A 24513-nucleotide genomic window follows, 5' to 3' on the forward strand; every position below is an offset into this window, starting at 1 on the left:
GCCCATAACTGTGAAAATATTCCTGAAAAGGCGATGTTTAATTTTTTTGTTTGCAAGAAACTTGCCAATACTTGTGGATATGAATCACTTGGTTGAGCATTTAAAATTCCCTTCATGTACAGATGCCAACTAAAACACCAAAATTCACCTCCAAAAAGCCACTGGGGAGATTTTCAAAAATATAGCTAAGAAAAGCCTCTGTGTGTTTGAACAGGGGGATTTTGCCCACTTTCCTGATAGGAAATTGCACCCAGAGTCATTAACACACATCATCATGGTAAATTGAAGCTTTCATCCTTTGATATTTCGCAGACACATTCCTTAAGTAATGGTGTGTAAGTATGGCAGAACCTGAGAAGTCATAAAAGTTGATTTAAGTACTACTTTTTTCTTGAAAGGCTGGCATTGAGTGCATTTGAGTTTCCAAAGTCTGACATTCATTATTCCATAGTAGAAGGATGGAATTATAGTGATTCTTCTTTTCTGTTAATGCTTCAGTCCAATTTTTTAGTAATGCAAGTGTCATCAATTTAAAATAATTTGAGGAATGAGACTCGTGCGGAAACTGAAATAGCATGTAAAAAAAATGCTTAGTCTTTCTTGTTTCAGAATACCACCATAACCATAACTAGGTTTGCCAACATTGTCTTTCGAACACAAGGAACAGGTTGCAGGTGATGCTCATTGTCCTGGGCTCATTCAGTCTTACTGAAAATTCTGGCTATTCTCAGAATTGCCCACTAGGAGGATCAGTCCAATTAATTTGGAGATGAGCAGCACACCAATTGTGCTTCCAGCTGACAACAAAACTTTGAACCCCTCTAAATGTCAACTGGCAATACCCTCACCACCTCCCCCTCCCTCTCCTCCCCCCCCCCCCCCCCCCAGTAATGTTCCTCAGTAAGCCAACTCAGAACTCCAAAAAGCTATCAGGAATGCCAAGAGACAACACTGCTTCAAAACAGAGTCCCAGACCAGCCGTCAGTTATGGCAGGGCTTACATGCGATAACAGGCTACAAAACGAAGTCAGGCTGCATAGTCAACAACAGCGCATCCCTTCCTGATGAGCTTAATGCATTCTATGCAGGTTTTGAACAGAAGGGGAGTGGATTGTCACCACCCACCCTGACAGCCTCCAATGCAACAGAACCCGTGGTCACCGTCAAGGACATAAGATCAGTCTTCCGGAGAGTGAACCTGAGGAAAGCGAACCAGAGGAAAGCATCTGGCCTGGATGGTGTCCCTGATCAGCTGGCGAGGGTATTTGTAGACATATTTAACCTCTCCCTGCTTCAATCTCAGGTTCCCACCTGTTTTAAGAAGACCACTATCATCCTGGCACCCAAGAAAAACAAGGTAACATGTCTTAATGACTACTGACCGGTGGCTCTGACATCCACCATCATGAAGTGCTTCGAGAGGCTGGTCAAGGCACGCATTAACTCCAGCCTCCCAGACGACCTCGACCCACTGCAATTCGCCTACCGCCGAAACAGGTCTACAGCAGATACCATCTCCCTGGCCCTACATTCATCTCTGGAGCATCTGGACAGTAAAAACACCTACATTAGACTATTGTTTATTCACTACAGCTTCACCTTCAATACTATAATTCCAAGCAAACTCATCACTAAATTACAAGATCTGGGACTCAACACCTTCCTCTGTAACTGGATCCTTGACTTTCTGACCAACAGACTGCAATCAGTGAGGATAGGCAGCAACACCTCCAGCACGATTATTCTCAGCACTGGTGCCCCACAAGGCCACGTCCTCAGCCCTCTACTCCCTATACACTCATGACTGTGTGGCCAGATTCTTCTCTAACTCCATCTACAGGTTTGCAGATGTATCTCAAATAACGATGAGTCAGAGTACAGGAAGGAGATAGAGAGCTGAGTGACATGGTGTCATGACAACAACCTTTCCCTCAATGTCAGCAAAACAAAAGAACTGGTCATTGACTTCAAGAAAGGGGGCGGTGTACATGCACCTGTCTACATCAATGGTGCTGAGGTCGAGAGGGTTGAGAGCTTCAAGTTTCTAAGAGTGAACATCACCAATAGCCTGTCCTGGTCCAACAACATAGACGCCACAGCCAAGAAAGCTCATCAGCGCCTCTCCTTCCTCAGGAGGCTAAAGAAATTTGCCATGTCCTCTTTGACAGCAACTTTTATCAATACAGCCTAGAAAGCATCCTATCTGGATGCATCACGGCTTGGTGTGGCTGGGACTGCAATAAACTGCAGAGAGTTGTGGACACAGCCCAGCACGTCACAGAAGCCAGCCTCCCCTCCGTGGACTCTGTCTATACCACTTGCTGCCTTGGTGAAAGATCCCACCCACCCAGGTCATTTTTTCTTTTCCCCTCTCCCATCATGCAGAAGATACAGGAGCCTGAGGGCAAGGCTCAAGGACAGCTTTTATCCCACTGTGATAAGACTATTGAACAGTTCTCTTAAATGATGAGATGGACTCTTGACCTCACAATCTACCTTGTTATGACCTTGCACCTTATTGTCTACCTGCAATGCACTTTCCTGTAGCTGTGACACTTTACTCTGTATTCTGTTATTGTTTTTACCCTGTACTGCCTCAATGCACTGTGTAATGAATTGATCTGTACGAACGATATACAAGACAAGTTTTTCACTGTACCTTGGTACAAGTGACAATAATAAACCAATACTAATCCTTATATATGAATCCCCAAAAGGGACAATTAAATAGGAAAATGGGCATCCCATACTAATGTCATACAGGCTAACCAAACAGCCATTTATTTACAGAGCACTCCAAACAATATGGCAATATTGACATATCTACCTCCCCTTCCTCCCTCTTCACTGGCATCTTTCTCTCTCCCCCCATTTCTGCATTCCACTCTTTCTCCCTCCTTCTCTTCTGCCTTCCTCTCGGAATAGCAACCCCCAGAAGTTCAATAATAACTGGCCCAACCTGGTTAGCTGTCAAACAGATTTGATTGCTAGCCACTGAAGCAATATTATTGTGGGTTGGCTTATCACTGCGGGTTTGGCTTGAGACCGAACAACAGGTTTCCATAATTATTTCTGTGCCTCTAGTGGAATAGATGCTGCCTAATAAATTTCTGCTAATTTTGTAGTTAGTGGAGAGCCTCACTATTGGTTCTCTCCTGAATCAAGGCTTAACCTTGAAGCTGAGGTACCCTGTTCAGAAAAAAATGTCAGGGAAATTGGACAACCTAAATAGATGTCATAGGGCATTGCTAACCTATCATAGACATAAGGTACTGTTGGTCCATAACACAAATGAGAACCTCAAAAAGGACAACACACCAGTCTGCAAGATAATTCGTTATGTAACAGGATTTAAGTAATTTTCTGCAAACTTTTTTTCCTTTAAAAGTTATGCCTTCTTTCCTCGTTACTCACAGTCTGTTAAATTTCATCACTGCTTTTTTTGAAGACATTGTCACAACTGATAAATTATGTTTGAAGTGGATCACATGTTACATTTGTAACCCAGCAGCAAATTTACACGTAGGATCTTGCAAGTGAGATGAATGAGTTTTAATTTGTTGTTAGTAGTATCTACTGAGGGAAAAATATTGGTCAAGTCATTAGAAGAGCTCTATGTTTCTTCAAAGGATTTTTTTAAATATACAAGTTCACATATGTTTTTAAACTTCACTTACCAACTTTTATATAATCAATTTGCTGTCAAGAAATAAAGCAAAAGCTTACCCATGCTCTGATCGCTCCATTTGTTTTACAAGAAACAACCTTAGTGCAAAATGCACACCTTACACATTTCGCTGGTGTAATTTAAATGTTAGTTACAGATTCAGCAGTGGTACTTTTGTCTCAGAGTATTGTGCGTTTAAATCCAAATGAAGAACTGGAGCACATGATCATCTCTGACACCAGTGTGGTGTTATTGCAGGAATTCCACCTTTCAGATGAGATGTCAAACCAAGTTGTTCAGTTGGAAATGAAAAGATTTCATGGTTGGTAATATTTATCCCTCAATCAACATTAGAAACACATGAATCCATTGACTGTGGTGTGCAATGGGATATCCTGAGGATATGAGAGACACTACATAAATTCAAGTTCATACTTGATTTATTCAGATCTTTCTTTCATGCCAGTTTTAGGCTCAACTACTACATAGAAAGTCTAAAGCCCCAGAATGGAAATTGATCAGCAATAATGGGCATACTGTAAGAACTAAGAAATTTGGCATATCTTTAGATCTCAAAAGTAGAATATATTTCTCATCTTTGATAACATTGTTGCATCCCTACTATTATTCTACATTCTAAACGAATGTTGAATATATAATATGCATTTTGTCCATAATTTAACCTGATCTTTCTTCACATTAACATTGTAGATAATCAGATTGGGCAAAAGACCCAATTTTTCTTCTAGTTCTCAGGGAGTTAGTATTATTCGAATGCATTATTGAGGCAAAGTAGAAGTTATCCCAAGGTACAGATAGCGTCATTTGTTGCATATACAAGATTATGCATATATTATTCCTGTTACAACCACAGCAAGAAGATTACATTTAATATTGTTTGAACATTTTATTTGTAACAAAATGATAACTAGTCTTTCAAAACTCTAATACTGGTTCCCAGCTTTCATACTTTTCCATTGTCGGACAAGAGAAAAAATGGCAAGCCTTACGTGCACTGAATAATGGGTGCATTTCACCTCAGTCTACATGTGAAGGCTACGTGTGAGGTGGTATCAGGGAGCATTGATGGCTTCAGATTACCTGCCATTTCCACACTAAATTCCTCTTTCAGCCCTTTTGCCATTTAATCTCTATGCTTTCCACCACATCACAGACATTCCCTTTTGTTCTCTTCTCCCCTTGCTCTTCATTGTCGACTATAAATGGCCTGTACTGCAAGTAAATAGCAGAAAAATGGGAGAGAATCGATGGGTATGTGAGAGAGAATAGGTTGCAGGGAGCTAATTGGGGAATGGGACCAATGGGTGTGCTCTAAGAGCTGATGTTGGCTCAATGGGCTAAATGGCCTTTGAGTCAGAGTCATACAGCATAGAAACAGGCCCTTCTTCTCACTGCACCTTGCCGACCACCATGCCTACCGATACCAATCCCACCTGCCTGTATTAGTTCCATATCCCTCAAAGCTTGTTCATTCAAGTACCTTCTAGGTATCCTTGGCGAACAAAGATCTGAGAAAGCCATGTTTCATAATCCTAAACAAGTAATGACCATTTAACCAGGTTTGGCCACTTCTTGCTGTGTTGGGCTGAATAATTAAAACCTCCCACAAGCACTACATAGGCTAAAAAAATGTTCATGGTCAATGATTATCTCCAGATTCTGGTCACCAGTTAAACATAGAACAGCACGGGCCCTTCGGCCCACAATGTTGAGCTGAAATATATGAACACCTCCTCCGTGATCAATCAATCCCTTCCCTCCTGCACAGCCCATAACCCTCCATTTTTCTTACTTCCATGTGCCTATCTAAGAGCTTTTTAAATGTCCATATTGTATCAGCCTCAAAAACAGCTGTAAATGGCAACTGTATTTAGCCTGAACAGATAAGTTTTGACAGAAGCTGAAAAAGCTTCATGGACATTTTCAGCCTCAAGAACAATGTGGATTATGTAGCAAAAACCTTTCCCATTCCCAGAGTTTCTGATTGAAATTTTCAGTAATGCCATTATTTTTGTCTGCACTATTTTATCGTTGCTGTCTGATCTTCTGCCAATAGACTAATTTCCTTTAATTCATTGGTTCTTTGCTTCCATTTTCTCATTTTTTTTGTTTCAGTTGTAATTGATTTCTTTGTTAACAATCAGATCAATTATAGTCACCTGCAGCTTAAATTCTTTTATTAATTGCAACTGAAAACACTTAATCAATTAAAAAATCCAAACTCCAATTCATAACCAAATAAATTCAAGCCAATCCTTTATTTTATCTCAGGGAGTCTCAATGTAGTTCTAGAGGAAATTTCTGGCAGAACCTTGTCCCCGAATTGAAAGAATAAACCCTAACCAAACTGTAACGACATAGTGAGCTTACTACAGATGATCTTTCACAATATTTATAAAACAGCGAACATAAAAAGTGCTTTTCTTTAGCAGCATCCGTCCGATGTACAACGAGACTGCCCTCACATTCAGAATCCATTATCCTGTTGCTCTAATCAGTGCTATTTTAGAAATCACTCTGAAATATATCCAAGGTTCACTGGTTTTTCTCTGGCTCAGCAAGTTGCTTCCATTTGTTACCGTGGCAACAACGTGCTATCTGGGAAATCTTAGATACCAATGTTAAAAAAACTTCAAGTTTTAAATGGTGTCAGCAGAAAAGCATGTTAAAGCAATACATTACCGTGGATATAGGATAATAGGTTCTTGGCAATAATTTAGTCAAATAGCTAGGACAGATGTCATTTAGCCAATTATCCCTGTTTGGCTCACTTTATGAAAGAACTAAACAATTTGTCCCACTCCCCTGCTCTTTTCTCATAACCTTCAACTTTCTTTTCTTTTCAAATATATATCCAATTCCCTTTTCAATGTTATATCTGAATCTGCTTCCACCAACCATCCAGACATCATGCTCCACCCACTCCTCTTTTATTCTGGCTTCTGCCCTCTTCCTTTCCGGTCCTGATGAGGGGTTTCGGCCCAAAACGTCGACTGTTCTTTTCCTTCCAATAGATGCTGCCCGTCCCGCTGAGTTCCTCCAGCACCTGCAGTCTCTCTTGTGTCTCCATTCAGACATCACATTCCAGATGACTGCATCTAGGTAACCCAGCACAACCCTCCCCATTATTGTGATCACCCCAATTAACTCTTTCCTTGACCTTCTCCACTCTAAAGAAAACAATCCCAGCATTGCCAGTCCCACACCACCAGGTTCAAGAACTGCTACTTCCCTTCAACCATTCAGTTCCTAAACCAATTGGCACAACACGAACCACTACAGTTTAGCAACACTTTGACCACTTTGCACGAAAATGGACTTTTTTTTGTTGTAATTATATTTTCTTGTAAAAATTGCATACAATTTATGCTTAATTTATGTTTTTCTTGTGAATGCTGCTTATATGATGCTATGTGCCTGTGATGCTGCTGCAAGTTTTTCATTGCACCTCTGCATACACGTACTTGTGCATATGACAATAAACTCGACTTTGACAGTTCATCAACACAACCATTCATCCCCAGAATCATTTCAGTAGATCTTCATTTTACCCTTTCCAAGGACTGGACAATCTTTCCTGAAGTGTGATGGCCAGAAACAGATAGGTTCCAGTGTATATTGCTTCCTAATACTTTACCACAACATCATTGTTATTGTATTTCATGTCCCTACTTTTAAAGCCAAGATTACAGGAGTGTTTTGAAAAATCACCTAAAAGACTTATACATGTAAGTCCCAGGTGACCCCTTGTTCTTATATCTTCATAACACTATATCAATTAGCTTATATTGCAAATCCTTATTGTTCCTTTCAAAATATAGCACTTCATTGGAATTAATAGATTGGTTCCAGGGAGGAAGGATTTCAACAACAAGGTTAGAAAGACGCCGTTCTCCTGGAAGCAATGAAGTTGACAGCAGGTTGGGTAGAAGGGTACAGAATCATGTTTGATTCATATTGGGTAAATACACACAAGTTGCTCCCATTAACAGACATTTTCATATTCAAAAGGATTGGCAGCAAACACCGTGTGGATGCGAGACTTTTATTTTAATTACACAGAGCGGATATAGTCTGGAACTCACTGCCAGTAACTTTGATGACATTTTTTCCTGCCTAGACTTGCTAAAATATCATGGAAAAAAAAGATTGATACTAACTGGTTATTAATTTTTCACCACCAGAGCCTGGATTTAAATCTGAGGACAGAAAAATGGACAGAGTATCAATTACACGTCCTACTTTTGGAAATATCAAGATTGACAGATCTGCAAACTGTCCAATGAAGGCAAGCATGCCAAACACCTGTCTACCTGTGTCATCACATTCAGGCATCTGCCAATTCTGTCCCTGATTTTTATTTCTAGAATTTCCCCAGCACTGAGGCTAAACTGAGTGATTGTAGATACTGGGTTTATCCTCACACCCCTATAAGAGCAAATGTTTAATATTTACAACTTTCCAGTCATCTGGCACCTCTCCTGAATCTAATGGCGTTTGGAAGATTATAGCCAAGGTTGATATAATTTCTCCCTTACTTCCCTCAGCATCCCAGGATCCCATCTGGACCAGATGATTTACAACTGTTGCTAGCCTTTCTAATATCCCATCATTATCAATTTTTAGCCCATGCAGCATTTCAACTGCATCTTCCATCATTTTCCTTGGTGAAGACTAATGTAAAGTTTTCATCTTGCATAGGTTTTGATTGTAGCATCTGAATGACTCTCTCTGTCCCCATTTACAACTCTCATCTTGTTGACATGCTTGCAGAATATTTTGAGATTCCCTCTAATGTTTGTGGCCAGTCTTTTCCCTTCCATTTCCTTTTTAACTTTCTATAATCAGCCTGGGTCTTGCGTATTAACAACCTGGCATCATACATAAGTACTTTTGTTTCTACCTGATCCTATTCTCTTTGGACGTCATGGTAGCTATGGCTTTAATTTTCTCACCCTTGTCCCTCATGGCAATGCACCTAGACTGTAACTGGAGCATTACCTTAAAAGCCCTCCTATTACTCAATTACTTATTGCCAGCCAAACTTTAATTTCAATTTACCCGGACCACATTTTTTTTACATCCTTTTGAAGAGGGATGCTCCTGGAAGTTTTGATATGCCCTGCAAATCAACCTGTGTATTATCCTATAGCTGTTCTACAAAATGAGCTATAGAGATAACAGTGAAAACAGTTAAGTGCAAGTCACAGAAAGTTAAATTTAATCCACGCAGATCTTGAGTCTTGAATGTAGTGCTTGGAGAAATAAGCAAAGCTATAACAAAGAAAATCTACAAACCTTATTCACAAAAGTTATATTTTCCTTCATATATCATGTACACACACACAAAAAAAATTAGGACAAAACTGAACCAAGCATGCAAAGGAATATGATCAACACTGCAAAAACAAAATTAGCTACATTCCTTGAAATGTGTTGAACATATTTTATGTCATAGTGTTCAGCTTGTGTAACCATTAAGTATTCAACAGCAATGATACGGAAGTTATCATACCTGCACTTACAACTAGTGATCAGTATAATGCTGTTTTATTCAATTCTTATTTGATCTTTTGGATAATGATCTAATGTTCCCTACCTGAGCCATGGTGCTGTTGCAGTGACAGTCAAAGTTCAAAGTTTCAAACTCAAGTTTATTGTCATATGCACAAGTACATTTATGCACAGATGCAATGACAAACTTATTTGCAGCAGCATCACAGGCACACAGCATCAGATACACAACATACACAAAAAAAATAAATCAGGAACATTGTACAAAATTATACAAGAAAGAACATAATTAGAAAAAAAGAGTCCGCTGTAGTGTAAAGTGGTCAAAATGTTGCTATACTGAGGTAGTGACTAGGGTTGTGCCAGTTGGTTCAAGAACCAAATGGTTGAAGGGAAATAGCTGTCTTTGAACCTGGTGGTGTGGGATTTCAGGCTTCTGTACCTCCTGCTCACTGGTAGCTGTGAGAAGATGGCAATGGCCTGGATGATAGGGATCTTTGATCATAGATATTGCCTTCTTGAGGCAACGCCTCATGTAAATACAGCCAATGCTGGGGAGGGATGTACCTGTGATGTATTGGGCTGAGTCCATTATCTTTGCAGCTTCCTACGTCTCTGAGCATACAAATTGCCATAACAGACCATGATGCAACCAGTCAGGACACTTTCAACAGTACATTGTAGAAGTTTGCTAGTGTGATCGGTGACATGCCGATCCTCCTTAACCTTCTAAGAAAGTAAACATGCTGGTGCACCTTCCTTGTAATTGCATGGGCCCAAGACAGATCATCCGATATATTAATACCAAGGAATTAAAAGCTGTTGGCTACTGGGTTGAGAGTCTAATCACAAGAAGAGCAACTTCATAAATTTTGATACATGTGATGCATTCCATCTAAATGCAAGCATATTTTATAATCTCCTCATATATTTTCATGCATTAATCATTTAAACTTAACATTTTCCCTCTTCTAACTAAATACTCGAGTCATTACTACAAAGTATACTACATCAAAACTGTCGTTAAACAATAATGCCTTCTCAACTTTGAGAATGAAATTCTACGTCCCATTTTGTTAGACTTTCAATTGTACCCTTCATTGCTAAGCTACTGCTGAATCTTCTAGGCCCAGATTTTCTGGTTAGCGGAGAAAAGAAGCTTCTAGCTCCAGAACGAGCTGGCCACAATAACTTAGCAGGATCTCTGGGATTTATTTCCCCCTTTCTGAAGTGACTTTTATTTTAGCTCAACCTATAGAGAACCTGTGCTGTTTAGTTACACTAAAATTATGACAACAGATGCACAGTCAATGAGACTGATGAATTGTCAGTTGATGATTCCAGCAAGTAAAAAAGCTACAAAGTTTTATAACTATCAAAGCATCTGACTGAAATTGAAATGAAGACTGTACATCGGATTAACATTTCTGAAATGTTAATCAATTTAAAAGGATCAATTCCTTTGTTACAGTGAATAAGATTTATCGTTCTTTTTAAAAAAAAGAGGGATAGAAAGGTTATTCAGAACTGTTCAAAAACTCAGTTACACCTTTATGAGGCTTTGGTAAGACCAGATCTGCAGTGTTGTATATAATTTTGATTGCCTTACCGAAGCAAGTACATACTTGCTATTGAGAGTACAGTGAAAATGCACTAGATATGGGGAAGGCAAGTCTGTCGTATATGGATAGAATGAATAGGCTATCCCTCTATGAGAGTTAGAAGAATAAAAGATGACCTCATTACAACATACAAAAATTCTTAGAGGGCTCAGAAGGGTAGATACAGGGAGGATGCCTCCCCAGTTAAGCAGACTAGAACAAGGAGTCAGAACGAAATGAAGAGAAATTTCTTCAAAGGGTGGGAATATTTGAAATTCCCTATCCTGGAGTGCTGTGGAGGTTCAGTCATTGCGATCACAACAGAGCTCAATAGTTTCTGGATATTAAAGGAATCAAGCAATGTGGAGTTAAGGCAGGAAAATGATATTTGATGTAGAAGCTTAGTCATGAGCCCACTGAATGGCTGAACAAATTCTAGGGGTGGAACAGCCCACTCCTGCTCCTATTTCTTAGTTCACAGGATTTTTCAAAGCTTGTTTTACATTGAGAACATTGTGTAAAAAGCAGCTCATGTGAAATCACTGATGCATATTAACTGCATCTGCAAATGTACAACAGTGCATGGATAAGAAGGATACCATTGACAGCAAGTACCAAGGTTTCCACAGTTAACCCGTTGCAAGATGCTCTCTGCAGACCTGCTCGTTACTTCCATTATAATTGTTTCACTCTTTTAAATCTAAATTCTATGACTCTTAGAATTCTGCATTCTGTTATTGCTTTTCCCTTATACTACCTCAATGTACTTTGATGAAATGATCGGTATGGATAGCATGTACCTCAATACATGTGACACTAACAAACAAATTTAAATATGCAGACATGAAACAGAAAATGCTGGTCAGGCAGCATCTGTGGAAAGAGAAACAAGTCATTGTTTCAGGTTGAAGACCCTGCATCAGAACTGAGAAAGAGATAAAGCAAGTTGGTCAAGGTCACAGAGAAGGTGGAGGAGGGCAATGAGTGGAACAAAAGGAACATCTGTAATAGGGTGAAAAAATGTAGCCATTAAATTGGCTGCCAAGTTCCTTTGTCCGTGTAATCTTGTGAAGTCTGGGTAATATTTTATATTCTCGTTTGTGCCCAGCAGGCCAGAATACACAATGAAAGAATAGAGGAAGAGAGGAATGGCATGCACCAATGGCCAGTCGTAATACTAACAGAAAGTAAACAAACATCATCTGAAGTTGCAGAATTCAATAGAGATACGTGTTGTTATGGGAGAATTGGAGAATTCAATAGAGTTCCATGCAGACTGTTATGTGCCCAGACAAAAGATGACGTGTTGTTCCTCCAGCTCACATTGGGCTTTGTTGTAATAATATAAGGGGCCACAGACAGAGAGGTCAGGGTGGGAGTAGGTGACTGGTAGCTCAGGATCACTCCTGCAGACTGAGTTCAGGTGCTCCACAGAGCAATCACTCAATCTGTCTTCGATTTCTCCAATGTAGAGAAGGCCACATTGTGCAGACTGAATGTAGTACTCTAGATTGGAAGTGTAAGTGAGTTGGTGCTTCACCTGGAAAGATTGTTTGGATCCCAACATGAGGTGAAAGTCAGGTATTGCACCTCCTGCAAGGTGTCCCCGAAAGTAGGCATGTACTGAAAAACGGACCAGAGTGGGGAAAGTGAAGTTACTTATTGATTGTTAAAATCCTGAAATTCAACATGAAGGCATATTCAACAAGAAGAAATTCTCAGTTGTTTGGCCAAGTCAGGTTTAGTTTATTGTCATATACACAAGTACGATGAGGTACAGGTACTTGCAGTAGCATCACAGGCATGTAGGTTCAGGGCCTGACATCAGTGCTGGGGAAGTTACTAGAGGGAATTCTGAGGGACAGGATCTACCAGCATTTGGATAGACAGAAGTCTAATTAGGAGGAGTCAGCAAGGTTGTGTGTGTGGAAAGTCATAGGACAGTACAGCACTGGACAAGCCAGTCGGCCCATGATGTTATGTCAAATCTTGATGCCAATTTATACTGCACGTCCTCCTCCTGTGTATCGTCCATATCCCTCCATATTCATGTGTCTATCTAAAAGCCTCTTAAACTCCACCAAATTGGCTGCTTCCACTACTACCCCTGGTAACCCATTCCAGGCACCTACCACTCTCTATGTAAAAAACTTGCCCCTCACGTTGCTTTTAAACTCCCTCCCCCCAACTTAAAAGCACATCCTCTGGTGTTTGACAATTCCACCCTGGTGAAAAGATTCTGACTGTCTACCCTATCTATACCTCTCATAATTTTAAAAACCTCTATCAGGTCTATCCTTAGCCTCCGACACTCTATGGAGAACAACCCAATTTTGTCCAACCTTTCCTTATAGCTCACACCCTTTAATCCAGGCAGCATCCTGGTAAACCTCTTTTGCACCCTTTCCACAGTCTCCACATCCTTCCTATAATGGGGCAAACAAAACTGCGTTCGTGTTTGACAAATCTTTTAGAGTTTTTCGAAGAGGTAACCAAAAAGGTAGAACCATAGAAAAATACAGCACAATACAGGCCCTTCAGCCCACCATGTTGTGCCGATCTTTAAACCATGCCTCAGACTATCTAACCCCTTCCTCCCACATGTCCCCCTATTTTAAATTCCTCCATATGCTTATCTAACAATCTTTTCAACTTGACCAATGTATCTGCCTCCACAGGTAAGGCAATGGATGTTGTCTGTTTGGACTTTAGCAAGGCTTTCCACAAGGTCCCACATGGTAGGTTGGTCTGGAAGGTTAGGTCCAATGGAATCCAGGGAGAGCAAGTTAGGTGGATTCAAAATTGGCTCAGCAGTAGGAAGCAAAGGGTGCTGGTTGAAGGTAGTTTCTCGGAATGGAGGCTGGTGACTAGTGGTGTGCTGCAGGGGTCAGTGTTGGGACTCTTGTAATTCGTCATTTATATAAGTGATTTGGATGCAAATGCACAAGGCTTGATCAGTAATTTTGTATATAACACGAAATTACGTGGTGATGTTGATGATGAAGAAGGTTATCGTAGATTACAGGGGGATCTTGATCAGTCAGGGAAGTGGGCCAAGGAGTGGCAAATGGATTTCAATACAGATAAGTGTGAGGTGATTCCTTTTAGAAAGTCAAACCAGCTTAGGACTTGTACTATGAATGGTAGAGCACTGGGGAGTGTAATGGAACAGAGGGACCTAGGAGTACAAGTGCATAGTTCGTTGAAAGTGGTGTCACAGGTAGACAGGGTGGTGAAAAAGGTGTTTAGCACGCTGGCCTTCATCAGTCAGAGCAGTGGGTAAAGGAGTTGGGAATTATGTTGCAGTTGTATAAGTCGTTGGTGAGGTCGCACTTGGAGTACTGTGTACAGTTTTGGTTGCCCTGTTATAGGAAAGATGTGGTTAAACTGGAAAGAATGCAGAAAAATTTATGAGGATGTTGCCAGGACTAGAAGGCCTGAGTTATAGGGAGAAGGTGGCCTGGGTAGGTCTTTATTCCTTCAAATGTAGGAGAATGAGGGGAAACCTTATAGAAATGTTTAAAATTATGAGAGGCATAGATAAGGTGGACAGCAACAGTCTTTTCCCCAGGGTAGGGGAGTCCAAAACTAGGGGGCATAGGTTTATGGTAAGAGGGAAAAATTTGAGAGAAACCTGAGGGGCAACTTTTTTACCCAGAGGGTGGTGAGTATATGGAACGAGCTGCCAGAGGAAGTGGTTGAGGCAGGTATAATAGTATCATTTAAGAAGCATTTGGATAGGTACATGGAGGGGCGGGGCTTGGAGAGATGTGGGCTGAACGCAGGAAATTGGGACCTGATCAGCAGGCACCATGGTCGGCATGGACTCATTGGGCTGAAGGGCCTGTATCCTTGCTGTCTTGCTCTATGACAGCACACAGAATATAAATACACATAAATTATACCAGATAGTGAAGGAAGAAGAAGACTGCCAAACAAGGCGTTAGTGCAAAAAAACCCACAGTCAGGGACAAGTCCATGGTAGTGCAAGAGGTGGTCCGTAGTGTTCCGTTGCTGACATGGGATTACGGTTGTGTGGGTCAGATGCATTTTTCATGGCTTAGAGAAAAAAAAGTTTGCATCTCAAGAGATGAACATAGAGGTTATGGACAGATGGAGAAATGGTCAGTCAATACTAAAGCTTGAAGGAAGTGACAGCAACAAGACCTTTTTTCTTTCTGGATCCCTGGTGTGCTTCCTTTTATCTTCCATATCTTTTCACTTTAAAGGTCTGTCACCTCTGAAACTAATGGCATGGGGCCATACTTTGTCTGAATCTGATTGTCTGTGTAGCAAAAAAGACTAAAATTACCTTTAGGCCCACTACGGATTTCAAACATTTCCAATGCAACATTTCTATGGTCACTAAAGCAACTGTCCCACCATTTGCCAAAGTGATCCCCAATTGCTTAATCTAAAGCAGAAATGATCTTCAAGCAAACAGCCCAATAAACCTGTATTTCTTGAAAAAGTGATCATTCACCTATTTATTATGGATGTCAAGAGGAATCCTGTTGTGAGTAATCTTCCCGAGAGAGAGACAGAAGTTTGAATTATTTAGCTGTGCTTCATTTTGTGTTAGTTTTATAGCCTAATACATACTAGAATCTTTCACGATTGTTCTGAGCAAATTAAAGTTCCTCTCTCTTCAGACTCTGTACATCTTGCCAGCTCCGTTTCCCACTTGGGTAAATGGTATATTTACCATTATTGTGAACCTCTCTGTTCTGGGATAAGAGGGGTCCAGGACAGAAACTTTCAAATAAAAAGTCAGCCAAGCTTCCCAGATGTTTTCTGATCACATCTGTTAGGAAGTGTGAAAGTAGACATTAAGGGAGGACAAGATCAGGCTCCCTTCTGTTGCCTTCTAACAACAGCTCAATAGTTTGCAGATACCCTACACTTAAGGCTCACGTTCATAAGTAACCATGCAGAAAAGCCAACAAAATGAAAAATGGCACAAATGAAAATATGTTGTAGTAAGTAATAGCATCTTGAAACAAGATTGAGCAATAATAGCAAACAGGTGAGTTGGAGAAAATTACTTGGAAAGAGGTCATTTTAAAAAAATGTTTTACAAGCACAATACACATGAAAATAAATCAGCCCAAATTTTCAAAACAGTGGTGAAAGAGCACGGATTTCACTTTTCCAATATCAGCTGTTGTCAGGTGGCTACTGTACAGGATGCACCACAAATGGTGACAACATCATCATCAAATTGGCTGAGCAACCAATTCAGAAAGTCTGAAAGACGGCAATAGACAATAGACAATAGGAGCAAGTAGACCATTCGGCCCTTCGAGTCTGCACCGCCATTTTGAGATCATGGCTGATCCTCAACAATCAATATCCTGTTCCTGCCTTGTCCCCATATCCCTTGATTCCCCTATCTATAAGAAACCTATCTAGCTCCTTCTGGAAAGTGCCCAGAGAATTGGCCTCCACTGCCCTCTGAGGCAGTGCATTCCACCAATTCACAACCCTCTGGGAGAAGAAGTTTTTCCCCACCTCTGTCCTAAATGGCCTAGCCCTTATTCTTAAATCATGCCCCCTGGTCCTGGACTTCCCCAACATCTGGAACATATTTCCTGTCTCTATCTTGTCCAATCCCTTAATAATCCTGTATGTTTCAATCAGTTCCCCTCTCAATCTTCTCAATTGAGAAGTGAAGTAAGAAGCTCCATTACTTTTATACAGAAAATGTTGGAAAATCTCAGATCAGAGGTAATTTTGTAGGTCTGAGAACTTCCATTAAAACTCATTGATGAAGGGTTATGGACCTGAAACATCAATTCTGTTTCAGGTCACAACAAACAACAAGATGAAGGAGCTTAACAGGTCGAACAGCATCTGTGGGAGGAAAGGAATTGTTGACATTTTGGGTCGAAACCCTGCACAAGGGCTCTGATCAGTGGAGGGTTTCAACTCGAAACATCAACAATTCCTTCCACATCCCCCCCCCCACCCCCACAGATACTGCTGAACCCGCTGAATTCCTCCAGCAGATCGTTTGTTGCTCCAGATTCTAGCATCTGTAGTCTCGTGTGTTTCTGGTCACACTTGTTAGGAAATGTGGAAGTGGAGATTGGGAGAGGACAAGATTAGACTCCCTTCACTGATGCTGCCTGACCTGTTAAGTATTTCATGCATTTTCTGTTTTATTTCAGATTTCTGCCATTTATAGATTTGTTGATTTCCATTATTCTTCCAATGTTTTTAAAAAGAAAGCAAAGGGAAAGTTAAAATATACAGATACAGTAGATTGGAGTTGAAACTGAAATATTACACACTTTTAAACAAATAATTATTTTAGAAGGCATGGAATGTTGATATAATTATTCTGAAGAAATCAACCTTTGCACATACAAGTCAGATTTTTCAGGGTCAGAGAGGTGGCTTTGGCTTCCTTTCTAAAGGATTTTCAATTTTTTTCCCCACAGTACAAAAAAAAGTGTTGAATGAGGTGTGACTGAGTTTCTATGAGTTTAATAGTATGACACCTAATAATGTCTGTGCCCACTAAACCACGAATAAACTTGATAAATCGAAATATACATCATCATCCTATAAATTAAGTCTGCAAAGGGAATTAATAAATGGGGCACAACTAGTGAGCTGCTATCTCACAGTTGCAGTATTCTGGGTTCAATCCTGACCTCTGATGTGGTGTGGAGTTTGCTCATTCTCTCTCCAGGTGTGGGTTTCCTCCAGGTTATCAACTTCCTCCCATGTTCCAAAGACTTGCAGGTTGGTAGATTAGTCAATTTAAATTGCCCCTAGTGCGTAGGTGAGTGGTAGCATCTGGGGAGAGTTAATGATAATGCAGGGAAAATAAAATCAGATTAGTGTAAGTGGGTGTTGATGGTCAGTATGGATTTGGTGGGCAGAAGGGCCTGTTTCCATGCTGTTTGACTCGATGACTCCAAATGTCCTGGAAATGAAATATTTAAATCTTGCAACACCAAGCTCAATACCACTGCAGAAATACCATCTTACCATCACCTTCTCAAGCAATTAGGGGTGACAATTTGTGCTGGCCTTGCCAGAAACATTTGTGTCATGAAAAATAAATGGAAAAATAACCTTTGACTCTTCCTACTTAAAACTTTGTAATCAGTTCACACTGCTCCATGTTCCAGATTTAGCTACACCCAATGAATGGAATTTAATATATACAAAGTATTGAGAGAACTGTTAATGTCTGGAATTCAGAGAAATGAAAGCAGTGACCACTGGTTATTAGATATTAGAGTTTCTGCACTATTAATGCAAATGTAATTTCCTGACATTTATCAATAAATGTATTATTACTCTTATGCTGAACTCAATCAATCTGCTTTTACTTGAGGTGCATACCAATATTTATCCTTACTCAAGCTGCGAACGTGCCCTTTGACCTTCACTAAATTTTACTGATGCACTACAGAAAGCATCCTATCCAGACGCCTCATGGTTTGGTTTGGCAACTGCTCTGCCCATGACCGCAGGAAACCACAGAGAGTTTCAGCACAATTATGGAAACCAGCCTCCCCTCCATGTCTCTACTTCTCGCTGCCTCAGTAAAGCAGCCAACATAATCAAAGACCCCACCCACCCCAGACATTCTATCTTCTCCCCTCTCCCGTTGGACAGAAGATACAAAAGCCTAAAAGCACGTACCACTAGGCTCAAGGGCAGCTTCTATTCTGCTGTCATAAGACTATTGAATGGTTCCCTAGCATGATAAGGTGGACTCTTGACCTCACAATCGACCTCGATGTGACCTTGCACCTTACTGTCTATCTGCACTGCATGTTCTCTGTACTCTTAACACTTTATTCTGCATTCTGTTGTTGTTTTACTTTGTACTACCTCAATGCACTGTTGTAATGAATTGATCTGTAGGGACAGTATGCAAGACAAGTTTTTCACTGTACCTCGGTACATGTGACAATAATAAACCAATTTACCAATTTTATTTTAACTGCATGTGCCCCCATGTATGAAAGAAACAATCTGATATGTATGTGAAATCATAGAACCTCACAGTTTTAAGAAATTAATCTTTTCAGTTACACCTGGAAAATTTTCCATTGACTCCAGAAGGCTTCTACCCAAAATTCATATCTCTGGTGTATGCAGAGAAACAACTGAAGGATATTCCTTTGATTCTTATTGTGCTCTCCAGCATTTCTGCCTCCACAAAACATAGGCCAAAGCTAAGTTATTCAAATGTTACAGGTTGAAGTGTCAGCATAGTAAGTTTAGCATTAGCATATTCAACTAGAAACAGATTGAGAAACTTCCATCCCCTATGAATTCTGTTGGATAAAAACTAACCTGGGCTACTTTGACCGAATTCTGTGTGGAACCACCTGCATGGTACTCCACCTTGAACTTCTTCACAAGTTCATCAAACCTGCAAAAAAAAATGCAAACCAGGAGTCAGATGTTGCATAGGCTCACTTAATGAAATGAAAGGAACAAAGGCGGACCACGTGAGATTGCCTGACAGCTGATAGTAAATCCATTCTTATTACATGCAGAGCAACACATCACTGCAAAAATAATCATACAACTATCCTACATTCTAAAAGTTAGACTTAAAAAAAGCATTACTGGAAACGTGTTTAATCATTACTGGAAACGTGTTTAATCATTACCATTACACTGTCTAGCATGTTTATCACCTAAAAATCAAGTTTTCAATATGTCCTTTACTGGTTGGACTTGTGTGATCATACTGTTTTGGTTGCTTCACTTCCTACCTCTCAATTTCCTACACTTAATTGATTAGCTGTAGACACTTGTGAGTGCATGGTACAAACACAAAACAGAGCTTGGCTTTCTAACTTTGTAAACATTAAAAAAAAATTTTCTCATTTGCATCCATAATAAACCAAGCTTTCCTATAGGATACAACCACGATTTCTCAGTCTGACAGCATGCAGAAGCAATTCATGGGCCAAGAGTAAGTGAACTGAAAACAAAGGACTGCTTTGGAGCATGGCATGGTGGCACAGCTGTTAATGAAGCTGCCTTACATATCCGGAAACACAGTTTGATCCTGACCTCGGGTGCTCCCAGTGACTATATGGGGATCCATTGAGTACTCTGGTTTCCTCCCACATCCCAAAGACATGGTAGGAGTTAAAGGCTACTGTAAGTTACCATTTAGCATAAATAGGTGTCAAAAAGAATCAAAGGAGTTAAAACATGTCATTACGCTGGAAAGAGTGCAGAGAAGATTTGAAGATGTTGCTGGGACTCGATGGACTGAATTAGAGAGAGGTTGAACAGGTTGGACTTTTTTCACTGGAGTGTAGGAAAATGATTTTATACACCTTATACACCTTATTGACCCCATAGATAGGGTCAATATGCACAGTCTTTTTCTCAGGGTTGGGGAATCAAGAACTAGAGGACATTGGTTTAAGGTGAGAGGGGAAAGATTAAATAGGAACCTGAGGGCAACTTTTCACCCGGAGAGTAGTCAGTATATGCAATGAGCTGCCAGAGGAAGTGGTTGAGGCAGGTACATTAACAACACTTAAAAGGCACTTGGTCAGGTACATGGACAGAAAAGGTTTAGAGGGATATGGGCCAAACATAGGCAAATGGACTAGCTTAGCTGGAATCTTGGTCAGCATGGACCAGTTGGGCTGATGGGCCTGTTTCTGTGCTGTACGACTCTATGAGTTATTGATGGGCATGTACGAAAGAAAAATAAACAATAGGAAAATAAAGAGATGGGATGGGACTGATGAGATTTACTCTGCTGGGAGCCAATGGTTTCTTTTTTATATATATAAGAAATAGGATCAGGAGGAGGCCATCTGGCCCATCGAGCCTGCTCCACCATTCAATAAGATCATGGCTGATCTGGCTGTGGACTCAGCTCCAGCTACCTGCCTTTTCCCCATAAATTTAATTCCTCTACTATGCAAAAATCTATCTAACTATATCTTAAATATATTTAATGAGGTAACCTCGACTGTTTCCCTGGGCAGGGAATTCCACAGATTCACCACTCTCCGGGAAAAGCAGCTCCTCCTCATCTCTGTCTTAAACCTACTCTCCCAAATCTTGAGGCTAAGTCCCCTAGTTCTAGTCTCACCTACCAGTGGAAACAACTTTCCTGCCTCGATCTCATCTATCCCTTTCATGGTTGTGTCGTAACGTGTAATGAGAAAAAGTATGGTCTTGTCAGATGAAATCAATTGATCATTCTACTTTCCGGCTGTTCACCAGCATTACACACTATTCCTCACTATTTAATGATCCTACTTGAATACATATTTGTAAACCTCTTCTGGATTTATAAGCATCCAATGTTCTTACTGAAATATTGTGCAAGGAAATAACTCTGGAGGCTATCATTGCTAATATAGAATGGGAGTTTCCTGACGAGAAAAAGTTGTTTTTATACATACACACTCCCTCAGTTTAAAGGAACCAAAGCTTGTGGCAAGTTAAATCTGCAGCTACAAGCAGCACAGCAGAATGGCATTTTGATCATAATGACATAACACTATCATGATGGATAAATCCCACCATAAGGCTGACATCTGAATTTGCCGACTACTTCAGCAACACCCTGCAAGTACTCAACAAAGGTGTTAAGACAGACATGTCTCAAAATGATCTATTACAAAGCAAGTGATTTTTGGAAGGGTAGGTAATAAGAGCAAGATGCTTTCCCAATACTAAACTGAATTGGCCAGACTACCACAGACCTTTCTACACATTTTCAAGCAGCAACAGAGCAGAGACACAAGAGACTTCAAGTACTGTAATTTGAAACAAAAAAAAACAAACTGCTGGAGGAACAGCAAGCATGAGGTAAAGGGATAGTCAATGTTTTGGGTTAAGATTCTGCATCAGGATGGGGCTAATGCCATAGTCACAGGAGTTTGATTCCTTCTGAAGATATAAAAAAAATCATCCATTTAACATTGAAGAAAAATGTATTTGGATGGTTGTAAATTTTTGGAGATACAAGAGACTGCAGATGTTGGAATCTGGAACAACAAACAATCTGCTGGAGGAACTCAGCAGTTTGAGAAGAATCTGAAAGAGGAAAGGAAATGCTGACATTTCCAGTTGAAACCCTGAATCATTGTTTGTTGCTGTAAATTTTTGGAGTTCTCTAGCTCAATGGGGTATGAATGCTCAAACGTTGAGTAAACTTAGCACCTGAAATCTTATTATACATTTTATAATTTCTGTCCAATATGCTTGGATAAAAATCTAAATTATTTAAACTATATCACTGTGATATTAGGCCGCTGGAATGCACAAGTTACGAGAACTGCTAAATCAAAAACTAAAATCTGAAATAAGTGTTAATTTTCTCTTAAGTCTATAATGCAGCTGTATAAACTTTGGTTAGGCCACATTGGGAGTATTGTGTCCGGTTCTGGTTGCTGCAGTACAGGAAGGATGTGGAGGCTTTGGAGAGGGTGCAGAAGAGGTTCAGCAGGATACCTGGATTGGAGAGCATTACCATGGACTATTTTCTCTGGAGCATCGGAGATTGACGGGAGTCATGGTGGTAGTTTATAAGATTATGAGAGGCATAGACAGAGTAGACAGTCTGAGTCTTTATCCCAGGCTGGAAATGTCAAATACTAGAGGGCATAGCTTTAAGTTGAGAGGGGGAAAGTTTAAAGGAGTTGTGCAAGGCAAGTTTTTAGTTACACACACACACACACACACACACACAGAGTGGTAGGTGCCTGGAATGTGCTGCCAGGGGAAGCAGGCATGAGTGACATTAAAGAGGCATTTAGACAGGCACAGCAACAGGCGGCAAATGGAGGGAATTAGATCATGGGATTATTGCTGGCAGATGGGAGTAATTTAATTTGGCATCATGGTTGGCACAAACATGGCAGGCCAAAAGTCCTGTTCCTACACTGCACTTTTCTATGCTCTGTACATTAAATGACCTCAAATTTTTGTCACAGACTTTATAATATAGTTCTTACGTTCTTCAGATAACTAAAGTAATTCAAACACTTCATTCACGGCTGCACGTATTTCTCGATACACAAGTAATTTAATTTATTATTTTTCCCCTCAGTATTGAATATAGAATGACTTGCTGCTTACTTTAATCAGCACTTTCTATACCTATCATCTATAAATTACAAAATAGATAAAGAAAGAAAAAATTTGTCAACAGAAGAAAAATGCCATTCTCATGAAATCTCCTTGAAATCTATTACACGACTATTTACTGCACAAACTAAGGCAACCATCAAATTAAAAATGCAGTGAAAACTTGTCAATCTGAACTTCAGTTTTATTAAATAAATTCAATTACTATGATTTAAAAAGTATCTGAAAGTTGTATGAAATCCAGCTTTAGAAAGTTATCAAAACACAGTCAATTATTCAAGTTTAGACATGAGAGAATCTATTGAACTGTCATAGATAAACTGTTAGAGAGATCCACAGGATTTTCTTTGATAATTCCCATGATCCATATAGATGCCATAAAAAGGCAGTTCCTTGTGTGATAACCTTCAATTCTCAACAAACAGGAGCAAGCTAGTAAACGAAACATGAGTAATTTATTTCTCGCAAGTGACATTGTCTCCAGCTATGTAAGCAATACATACATAGGACATGAATTTTGGACGAGATTACATACAACATTTTACAAAGGTAAATAAAATACCGAGACAATTCTCTGAATAACTGAATTCAATGACATGTCAGCACCTGCACAAAAGCAAGAAAACAAATTGTAAAATGTAAATATAACCCCAGGGAGGACAAGAGACTACAGATGTTGGAATCTGGAACAAAAAGCAGAATACTTGGAGAACTCAGCAGGTTCTACGGAGACAAAAGGTGCAAGTTGATGTGGAACCAGGCAGGGAAAGGGTGAGTGGAAGAGGTGAACAAAGGGAGAAAAAAAACTTGGTGGAGTGTGAGTGTGTGTGAGAGAAGAGCACCGGAGGGTTATCTGAAATTGGAACATTCGTAATTCAAACTACCCAAGTGGAATACAAGATGCTGTATCTTTTTTCTTTTATAATATTTTTATTAATTCCGCATGGAGAATACAGAGTACATGAATCAGAAAAATAGAATAGTACTGAATACATTGTCTTGAATCACACTTAAAATCACAATACACCATAATGGTAATCAAAAATGATAATTAATGGTGATTAAATTGCAATAATTTTATTAATAAAAAAAACCTAAGTCCATTACCAAGAAGCTGTTTGGTAAAGAATGAAAGACAAAGAAAAACCCTTATCACATAATGATACTGGCCAACATCTGTACTTTAACCACCAAGTCAAAGGTTTCAAAAATAGTTTAATAAGGTCCCCACAATGTTCGAAAGTCTAGGTTGAAATCAGAAATTGAACAACTAATCCTCTCTAAATTTAGGTATGACATAACATCACGTAACCATTGAACATGAGTAGGCAGAGTAAATTCCTTCCATTTAAGCAACACAGCCCTCCTGGCTATAAGAGAAATAAAGGCCAATATACGTAGATCAGAAGTCTCCAAAGTTATGCCTTTTTCTGCAAGAATCCCAAATAATGCAGTCAAAGGATTAGGGTTAAAATTTATTTTAAAAAGCACAGAAAAAGTTTTAAATACTTCCATCCAGTATTTTTTTTAAAGACTCGGACATGTCCAAAACAAATGGATTAGAGAAGCCTCTCCATTGTTGCATTTACCACAATATGGAGATAT

At 39.8% G+C, this 24513-nt stretch overlaps 1 protein-coding gene across 4 annotated transcripts in view; it reads right to left on the reverse strand.

Annotated features, from left to right (window-relative positions):
• LOC127584701 (adenosine kinase-like) overlaps positions 1-24513 on the reverse strand; it is a 280100-nt gene that overhangs the window by 153374 nt on the left and 102213 nt on the right. For all 4 annotated transcript variants that reach the window (XM_052041589.1, XM_052041591.1, XM_052041590.1 and 1 more), the window contains exon 4: positions 19126-19204. In XM_052041589.1, coding sequence (XP_051897549.1) covers positions 19126-19204 — 79 coding nt within the window. The remainder of the gene's footprint in view (positions 1-19125; positions 19205-24513) is intronic.

This window comes from Pristis pectinata, chromosome 30 (genome assembly GCF_009764475.1).
Source record: "Pristis pectinata isolate sPriPec2 chromosome 30, sPriPec2.1.pri, whole genome shotgun sequence".
NCBI lineage: Eukaryota > Metazoa > Chordata > Chondrichthyes > Rhinopristiformes > Pristidae > Pristis > Pristis pectinata.